The 10326-nt window shown below is 49.4% G+C and overlaps 1 protein-coding gene across 1 annotated transcript; it reads left to right on the top strand.

The window, feature by feature from the left end:
• Positions 1 to 5200: 5200 nt before the first annotated feature.
• Positions 5201 to 9964, top strand: TMIGD1 (transmembrane and immunoglobulin domain containing 1). The gene is made up of 7 exons (XM_059486740.1): positions 5201 to 5363; positions 5629 to 5725; positions 6640 to 6918; positions 7812 to 8090; positions 8878 to 8981; positions 9254 to 9282; positions 9609 to 9964. The coding sequence occupies exons 2-7, from the start codon at positions 5647 to 5649 to the stop codon at positions 9610 to 9612; spliced, it is 774 nt and encodes a 257-aa protein (XP_059342723.1). The 5' UTR covers positions 5201 to 5363; positions 5629 to 5646; the 3' UTR covers positions 9613 to 9964.
• The last annotated feature ends 362 nt before the right edge of the window (positions 9965 to 10326 follow it).

Raw genomic sequence — 10326 nt, 5'->3', positions numbered from 1 at the left:
GGCCCCGCGCACGCCCCGGTCCCGCGGCGCCGCTCCGGGTCCGGCCCGAGGGGGACGGTGGCGCTGCCCCGGGGGGGCAGGACCTGTCCCGGTGCTCACCAATCAGCGGCGCCCGCGGGGGCGGAGCCGTCCGGGCGGGGCGGTGAGGGACCAATGAGAAACGGCGGTGGCGTTACGTCACGGGGTGGGTGTTGCCGTGCGCTGCGGCGCCCCCTGCGGGCCCCGGGCCGGCCCCGGTGCGGGAGCGGAGCGGGAGCGGAGCGGGGGCACTCGGGCTCCGAGGGGCTCCCAGGGCACGGGGGGGTTCTGCCCTCCCTCAGGACAATGCGGCCTCTCGCTCTTCGCGCTCGCTGTTTACCCTCACGAACGCCCCTGCATGAGCGGTTCCATGGCGCTCACCGCTGCGGGACAGGCGGATCAGCCAGCACAGAGTTAGTGCTGCACAAACAGCAGCACCGGGCGATGCCCCGGTGCCTCCGAGGGGTCACGACAGGCCCCATGTCTCCAGCGGATAAAGCTGGAACACAAACCAGGAGCTGGAGAGGAAGGACGGGACATTGCCTGGGCACGGGGACAAGCTGTGGCTCACGGGGCACAAGGTGTTGCTGCTGGTGCCTCCGTCTTCCCCAGCCCTGAGCCAGCTGCCTGCTCAGATCGGACCTCTGGGGATTAAAGACATTCTAACAGTGCGATGTTTGCATTGCATGTGGCTGTGACTGCACAGCCATGAGTACTTTGGTACTTCTCCATCAAATTCTCTTTCAGAGGCAGGTGATCTGACAAGGACTAAAGGCAGGACACCTTACTCTGCTAGCATCACTTTGCAGTCCATAAAACAATGGAAATGTCCATCTCCAACAGCAGTTTCCTGCCAATTGCTGTTTAACTTTTCAGTAGTATCTCATGTACACATCTGCTTCACAGCTCTGGCATTTCCTGCTGCAGACACAAGCCCCAAGTCTAGCACATAAAACCGATTTTCAGGGGAACCATCAGTGGTGTGACTCCTTCATCTCATGGCATTCCAGCATCCTTTGTGCAAGAGATCAGATGATGCAAACTCATGTGTGAGCCAAGCATGGTACAGCGTCAGAAGGGCTCCCAGGAAAGGGAGAGTAAATTGGCTTTGCTTTCTTGGGGCTCATCTGGTCTGCACGATCATTAGGAGAGGAACAAGCAGGAAACAGGGGTTATTCATCCAAAAGATACCCCAGATAAAATTAAACTGGAAAAGCCAAAATACCTTGGTCAGCAGGATGTGCTTAAACCAAAAAGGAGAATGAATGCCAAGAGAGAACGTGGCTCTCTTGGAAGTGATCACCATGATATATATTTAAGTCCTCAGTCTACAAATGGATTGCTCTGGATTTACCCAGAGTAACTGAGCTCATTTCCCTTTTTAGCTGATAAAAGCCCAGTTGTCTGGAACTCCTGCAGGCCAATTGTAAAAGCAGCATGTGGCAGAGGCTGATGAGTCACCAGCTCATTTGCTCAGCAGCCAGTAACAGCAAACTCTCCATATTTCCTTGGGCCAGCCCAAGACTTCCACATCCCTGAGCGAGCAAATATCCAGGATCTGCCTCCTCCCTTTCCTCTTCCTCTCCCTCCTCCTCCTCCTCTGCCTTGTGCCAGTGCTGTGGCACTCAAAAGGTGGTTACTCAGGAGCTGGGGCTTTTGCCTCACCACACTCCATAGTGCTTCCAGCCATGGAGCAGGAATGTGATTTTCTCCTGAAGATCAGCAGCAGATTGTCCCCCATGAACTGCAAAGATGGAGCAGCTCAGTCCTGGCAGATTCCTCACAGAGGGAGCGAGGGATGACCCCACAGCAGGGAAGTTAAAGCTGCTAATATTGTTTGGCAGCACTTCACAAAATCAAATCACCACTTGGTTTTCCAGCAGAGAGCACTTCCAAGAAATCCCACTGGTGATGAAAGTTCCTAGGTACACAAAAATATCCGAGGTCCAGGCTGTAGAGCAGCCACAGCAGAAGAGGGTGTTGAAAGAGAAGCAGCTCTGGGAATTCTGCTCAGGAATGTCCTGTACTTGCCATCAGCATGAAGCCGGCACCAGGTTTAGCAGCCTCCCCAGTCATGAGTGTGGCTTCAGCTTTCTACAGGATTTCCTGCCTTTGAGCTCCTGCCAAGGTGATCCCAGGGATCTCAGCTGGTTTCCAGAGCTACCAGGTGATTTTGCTTCCCTTCCGTGGGTGGGTACCCAGCAGGTGGCATCCACGTCCAACACTTGTGCTGGAGCCTCACCTTCCTGAGGGCTTCTCTTCCACTTTCTGGATCCCAGGATCTGTTTCTTCATTAATGCTTATTTTCTATTTGAATTTATTTTAAAATTTCAAAATATTCACTGATTTAGTATTTCTTTAGTTATTCCTGTTCCTTCCCAAAAAGTTCACTCATAATTCCTCTGTGTTCAGTGGCATGGCACGTGAACTTTTATATAAAGATCATCAGGAAATAGATTTACTATCAAATTTATGAAAATATACTTGAGATCTCTCCATCTCACCAGTGAGAAATATGCTGGATCTAGGCTGGGAGAAATCAGGGCACATCACACCTCCATAATGTTTTTAAAAAACATTGGAAATATAGGTTTGTGGGAGGGAACAGGAGTGCTGAGTAAGTTCAAGCAGCATTCCCGGACAGCCTCAGTTTCCAGCCCAGTTATCTGGCAAGGAGAGGCCCTGGATTTGGTGTTACAGTCATCCTCCAACAATTGAAATGTTGCAAAATATGTATCACCACATATTAAGATGGGATTAGAAGTGGAGAACCACAAAGAGTAGGAAGACAGGAGCAGCCTTAGAGCAGAGCCTCAGGCACTATTGCAGAAATGTTTTCTGGAGCAGCATTACAGCCACGTTCCAGCCTTTGTTTGCTTGACAAAACCATAGATACAACCCTGGGTTTCCACACGTCTGTGCAGATCCTGCCATGCCCCTGACTCCAGGAGCAGCCACCAACCCCCACAACTGCTGAGGATAAATCAAGATCTCACCTGCCAGTGAGAGTGTGGAGGATTAGGAATTGTGCTTCCTGCTCCTGCAGGCACTGAGGAGATCCACACAGAACCCATAGAACTGCTGGGAAGTTTGGAGCTGGAGGTTAAGAGACCTGATGGAAAAAAAAAAAACCACTTCTGCTCAATCTCTATCATGTTCTAAATCTTCTCTGCTCAGGTTTCTAAGGCTTGGATTACACCCAGGAATAGACTGGTGCTTATTAATTAGGTCCTTTGAGGCTGTTCAGAGTCATATTTAACAACAGTCTTATTCTGGGTTTGTTGGTTGCCATAAGGATGATGAGCAGGAACCGGTGTGGTGGATTACTGACTCCAGCCCATGGTCTGTCTAATCCAGCCTTGGCTGTGCAGATCCAAGTACCCCAAATGTGAGGGTTGGACCCTTTGCTGTGGAGAGTTATGGAGTTCTTGCCTCCTTGAAGAGGTTCCTCCCAGTCTGAGTCATTAGTGGCTGCTTTGCATTCTGGAACATGAGGTTTGTGTCCCTCCAAAAAACGTAATGGAAAGGTGGAGAATGCAACCCACAAAACTCTAGAGCTCAGTAATTAGACACCCACAAGATTAATTACACCCTGTATGAAAAGAAAAGTGTAAAAAGCCATTGCGAAAGTAATTCTTACCTGGTCTAAACAGCTGCCTTCCAGTGCCTCTGGCCAGGCAACACCTTGATTTTCTAGTCCCTCTTCCTTCAGCAGATCCTGAGCCCATTGCAAATGAGGACAGTGCCGTTGCTCCAGATGAACCTCAGCTCACCTCAGTGCCTGTCATGGACCTGCTGGGACAGAATCTGACCCAGGTCCCAGCTGGTGCTGGGTCTCACATCATAACAAACCCCCCCAGAACAGCTGTGGTCTGCCAATCTTCTCCCCTACTGCAATTTCTACATTAAAACTCCCAAATTCCACTCTTTCCTTCTATACATCCTCACTTACTCCAAACCACCTCCTTCTTCTCCAGAGTCTCAATCAGTGCAGTGACCAGAGGGAGCACAGACTTCACTTTCCTGCCTTTGGCTCACCTTGTGGTGGGAGCACATGAGCCATTTCCCAGTCCATTCCTTTGAATCCCTCTCTATTTCAACTCAGTTTAATTCCAAACCACAGGGATTACTTTACTCCTAGGAAGAGCATTTGGATTAAAATTTGTACTGAATCATAAGCCAACATTTAGTTGAATTCTACAAGGACAGGACAGTTTTTTAGTAAGGGGACTGAGAACTCTCTCTTCAAGGGATTTTTGTACACATACACTTTTTAAACCAAGAATTATTTCCTGTTGGTTTTAAGGGTAAACCCATAAACACAGAAAGAATTCTGTTAAGAAACACTCAAAGGTGACCCTTGTTTGCAGCAGCCCCACAAATAAGCAGTGCTGTGTGCTCCTGTGCTGTGTGTGCAGGCAGCAGCCCCTGAGCAGGAGCCTTCCCTGCCCATTTCTGTGTCACTGAGCTGGGACACAGCGTCCACAGGCCAAGAAAACAGCAAGGACACATCCCAGGCTCCTCCTGCTTGTGAAATGCATTTTATGGCTCTGCTGAGCCCATTCCTGATGAGTGATGTGCCTGCAAGGACACTGGCAGCAGTGACAACGCGTTTGGAGGCTGTGAGGACCCTGTGCTTTGTGACCACGTCACCATCACCCTGCTGGGGTGCAAACAGCAACCCCAGACAGATTTCCACATAGCCAAGTGCTTCAGTTGTGCCCTGGACACACAGCCCAGGCACAGCTGTCCCAGCAGAGGGGACAGCAGGGACAGACCCCCTCGCTCTGTGCTGGGGGGTGCCCAGGGCTGAGCCAAGCACAAGAGCAGCCTGGGGGTACACACTGGTGAGCAGGACAGTGTCTGCTCTCTCCTCTGCCAGCATGCAGTTCAAAGTCTGAATCAGTGAATTTTCTCATTTTCCACTCAAAGGAGGGCATGGCAATGGGGATTTGGGCAGAAAGGGACAAATCAGAGTCTACTCCTGCTCTAGAATAATCTAGAATAAAATCCCTGTGGCTTGAAACAGTGCTGTGAACACACGGAAAGCTGGGGGGAAAAAGGTATTATTTTTGGCTGAAAGTCTTTATGGCTGATGCAGGAACTCTCTCATTAGTTACTCATTGCCTCAGAAAGTCTCATAAAACAGCCAGCAGAGCCCAGCAAATACTTCAGTCTTGTGGGAGCTCAGAAATCCAGGAACTGAACGAGGCCTTGAACCCATTTTATAGACTCACTTCTTACTGAACGATCATAAAATATTAAAATTCAGACCTTATAAATAAGGAGGGGAAAGAACTGTCCATTTCCCAGCAGAAGCAGCCTCTCCAGAGACTCTTCCCAAGGTAAGTCCAGTGCTACCTGATCCAGAGATGGGTTCCCCTGCCTGACAGGTGATCAGGGACAGCAAACTCATGTAATGGAGATTAGAGACATAAAACCCCTAGAATCTGCTCTGGAGTGGAAAATGCCCTGCAACAATGGACTCAGTTCATTCCCTGGTGACCCTGTGCCTGCTGTGGGGCTCTCCCCGGGGTTCTGATGGCTGCAGGGATTAACCCCTGCGAGCCCTGGGCAGAGGCAGCAGTGCTGTGATTCTCTCTCCAACAGAGCCAGCTCTGCTCCGAGATGGTGCAGAGACACAGCCTGACCATCCCCCATGGAGTGCCCGTCCTGGCTGTTTCCTTCCTGGCATGTGTGGCCACAGGTAAGCAATGGAAAATCCATCCTGCCTTTGTCCAGGCCCCATCACACCAATTATTGAAACTGCCCAGGGCTGGGTGATGTGCCACAGCAGCATTTTTATATTCTGGAGATCATCCCCAGAGGACTGTCTGAAAACTGACCTCTGATTTGAGAGTAGCAGAGCAGGGAATGGAGAAATGTCAGTGTTTTCCAGCATTATTGCAGTAGGATGATGAAGCCACAGTTTCCAAACCTGCTCTAAGCAGTGATAAGTGTGATAGGTTTGGCCACCTGGGAACACCTTCAGACAGGGAACTTCAGGCTTCTTTATATTCACAGGACCTTAATACCTTTATAATCTGAGCTATATTTTTAATTTATTATTCTATGGCCCAGGTTGCAGTAGCAAGTTCCATCCCATTACAATAATTTATTTCCCATACTGCTTGTTCATTTAGGATGTCCTGAGGTTTGTACCTTTGACAAATTGCAGCTCTGCAACAGCCAGGATACAGCTGAGGGGCTGATGAACTCATTTATACTCCCAAGGGCATCCTGCTCCAGCTGAAAAACAGAATATCAAACAGTGAGCACAGTGGGGCTGCAGCAGTGATTGGCAGCAGGAGGGTGATGGGATGGGAATGACCTTTTGCTGGGTGTCACAAGTCCTGGCTTCAGACATTTTGTTGTCACAGGTCAGGCCTTGTTCTGGCAGCCAGCTGCAAAAGGCTGATTTTTATTTTAAATAACTGGAGGGAGATTTGAGATGAAGACACCTTCTTGTCTCAAAAACTAACATTCCACCTGAAAACAGATTGAAACCTGAAAGTCTCATCCCTCCTTCAAGGTGGAGGCACGGAGAAGCGAGCATGGCAGTTTTTGTGGGAAGAGTATGGCTCAGGATGCTTAAATGTCCTTGTCCTCCTTCTTCTGCAGGTGTGGAGCTGTTTGTAAATAACCAGGCTGCTGACTTCACCCTGTCCACAGGGCTCAGCCCTGCCATCTCCCTCTCCTGCCTCGTGCACAACAGCAGCCAGGCCGAGGAGCTGCTCTGGTACCGCGGGGATGGGCAAGTGGATCTGAAGGATGGGAATAAAGTGAACATCAGCAACATCTGCATCTCCCCAGTCAACGAGTCTGACAACGGGGTCACCTTCACGTGCAGGCTGGCACGGGACAGGGCCGTGCAGGTGTCTGTGACCCTGGATGTGCAGTGTGAGTTGCTGTGGTGGATTCCTGTGTGGAAGGGCTGGGGTGGGATGGCGTCCTGGGCACAGCAGCTCTGTCTGGGGCTGGGCAGGTGTCTGTGACCCTGGATGTGCGGTGTGAGTCGATTCCTGTGTGGAATGGCTGGGGTGGGATGGAGTCCTGGGCAGAGCAGCTCTGTCTGGGCGGTGTTTTGCACCCTTGTACGCTGTCTTCACCGAGAAAAAATGCGTTTAGGAGGAGATAAATCACGTGATAAGGCACTCCCTTCCTGCACTGGTGCTTATGGCTGATCTAAGGGCTCTTTTATAGGAGTGGGTGGGTACCTTAAGAAAGATACTCTGGATATTTCCCTGCCTCCACCTAGGTTATTTCCCAAGGATACAAGTCAGGGCAGAGGAAATACTGGAGTGAAAGTCTCTGCCAATGACTGCCCTCCTCATTCCCAGGGATCAGGAAAGGCTGTACTACTGTGATCTGTTAGACCACTGAACAAGGAGCACGAGGGATGTGAGAAGGGAACTTATTTTGTGGTAAATGTGGGCATTCTATGAAGTTGGAGCAAGGTGGGGTCAGCCTCTTCTCCCAGGTAAAAAGTGATAAGAGGAAATAGCCTCAAATTGTGCCAGAGGAGGCTTAGATTGGGTATTAAGGAAAATTCTTTTACTGAAAGGGTCATCAATTCCTGGCACAGGCTGCCCAGAGCAGCAGTGCAGACACCATCCCTGCAGGGATTTAAAAGATGTGTAGATGTGGCACAAGGGGACATGGTTTTGTGGTGGCCCTGGCAGTGCTGGGTTAAAGGTTGAACTCAATTTGAAGAGGCTTTTCCAGCCTAAATGGTTCTGTGGTTCTATGAGCAGCATTACTAATGACCTGTTGAAATGCATTCCTGTGAACAGTCCCTCCCCATCTGAGTGGAGAGGAGACCCTGCACGTGGAAGAAGAGAAAGATGTTACCCTGACCTGCAACTCCAAATCCAACCCTCAAGGCCAAAGCACCTGGTTAAAGGACAGCCAGAGCCTGACCCTGCAGCAAAGTCGGCACAAGCTGTACCAGACCAGCGAGGTCTTTCAGCTCTCCATCAGCAAAGTGCAGAAATCTGACAATGGGACCTACACCTGCCTGGTGGAATCACGCCTGGGAAATGGGACAAGGGATTTCCACCTCATCGTTGAAGGTAGCAAGGCTGCTGCTGATTAATAAGCTTTACAAATTACTCTCTGTTCTCTTTTATAATATCAACAATCCATTTCTATTACGCAGTGTAAGTGGAGTGTGAAAATTCCCTGTGTGGATTTCTGAGGGCACAGCAACAGCAAGGAGCTCTCCCTGCACCTGTGCCTGGGACCACAGCACAGGAAGGGCCTCTCCTGCTCTACCTGTTGTTGTTCAAAAGCATTTGGCAAGTGTGACCTGGGGCAGGCTCATCCCACTGCTGCTCCTCCCACGCTGACAGGGCACACTCAAGTGTGGGTTAAAAGCACCTCAGGTCTTGTGTGAAGCATCTTACTGTGGCCACAGGGTTCTGTCATGCCCAAAGAGCTGCTGAAGGCAAGAGAAGTTGTGCTCCAGAGGTGACTCCAGGGGCTGGGTGCTCAGGGCTCAGACTGGTGACACTAAATCACCTCTGTCCCTTTCATTTCTGTCCTCCTGGCACAGGGAGGGAAGCAATGTTACCTGTGTCAGTGGTACCTCTGGGCTGCCTTGTTTCTGAGCATAACACTGCCTGGGGGATCTTCTTCAGGATCTGATGTTTCAATCCTTCTTCAGTTCACTAAAACACAGGCTCAGCACCCTCCTCTCCAGGGGACTAACACACAGAGTCAGTCTCTGAACAGCAGGGAGAGCAACAGTTAATTCAGCAGTGACAGCTGTGGGAAATGTCTTTCCACAGTCCTGTGAAGTGTTCTGGGTTATGTGACTGCACAAATTTCTCACATATCCAACTACTTCTTTCCTGACAGATAAAAAACCTGTTTTTCCCAAGGAGGCTGTTATTGCTGCTGTCGTGGTGGTTACAATCACAATACTTTTTGGAATTGTGGCTCGAATAGATAAATTTCTTAAGGTATGGAAAGCTCTAATTTCATAGGAAAAAATAGTATTGTTTGCTGCAGTGCCCTGTGGTTTTTTCTACCTTTTCTATTCTATTTCACAATGTTGCTTTTCACAGTTAGAAAACTGCTACAAACTACCTCCTGCTTTAGAATTACCAGTAGATAAACCAAGCATTAGACATTTCATGTGGAAGGCATTATGTACTTGCAACATTTGTAACAATATCCCCACGGCCAGGAAACGTGAATGATAACAGGGCTGCTTTTTTTCTTTTCTTTTCAGTGCTTCAAGAAACCAAAAGAAACAGCTCTGTAAGTATTTCACTGCTTATTCACACCTATTCCAAATGAATTCCTTCTTTAAAATTAAGTATAATAAACCCACCCTGCTCTTGCTCTGGCTGGTGAACATCAGCCCTGTCCCAGCAGAGAGGGGTCCCTGGGAACATGACAGGACACACAAAAATCCTGCCCTTTTCTGTGTGTAACCACTGGAAGGGAAAAATCCCTAATATCATATCCTCAGCCTGCTGGCAGCTTTCTGGAGCTGAACACAGCCCAGATGAATTCAACTTACTTGTGTTTTTTATTTTTTTCTAGGAGGTGATTTTTCATTTCTTCTGTTCATTTTGCTGCAGGTAAAGAACACCCAGAAAACATCATTTCTAGTGGTCAACCAAAGCCATTGTGTGAGATGATGAGATAAAGCACCGAAACTGGTTTTTTGGGATCAAGTTTATATGGTTTTTTTAAAATATAAGTGGTTCTTTGCATCTGTTGATTCTAAGCTGCTGCTTAGAAGGTCAGAACTGTTAGAACTGGTCACTGGGAACCTTTCCTTGGAGCACCATTCATGAGGTGATGCCAGCTCTTGCCCTCCAAGCTTATTCCAACAAGGAATGCATGTGCAGTCAGGCATGTGGGATGTGGATCAGTCTGCAGAGCAATCTCTACTGCATTGTGATGGACACAATAAAGTGAGGTGTTGTGCTGACAGCTGCTCTCTGTCCTTCAGTGCCATTCCACAGGGCATTGGGGTGATGGCCACCCAACTCTCTGCCCCTTCCCAATGATCCTCTGGGCATCTCAGCTTCTCTTGCCAGGGCAAAAGCTGCCTGGCACTCAGCACTGCTGCTGCATGTCCCATCTCTGTGGCTCACCAGGGCTTGGGGCAGCCCCAAGTGCTCGATGACACACGGTGAAGTCCCAGTGTGATTGCTCCAGCGGCACGATGGGTGGAAAACATCTCCATCCATCCCTTCCCCCAGCAAATGTGCCACTCAAGCACTTTTCTCAAGGTCCTGGAAAGCTGTTGAGGCCTCATCATGCCTTGGAATTGTCCATTACTAATGCTGT

Source organism: Ammospiza nelsoni, chromosome 21 (assembly GCF_027579445.1).
Source record: "Ammospiza nelsoni isolate bAmmNel1 chromosome 21, bAmmNel1.pri, whole genome shotgun sequence".
NCBI lineage: Eukaryota > Metazoa > Chordata > Aves > Passeriformes > Passerellidae > Ammospiza > Ammospiza nelsoni.
This window is presented reverse-complemented; position numbering and strand designations above follow the sequence as displayed.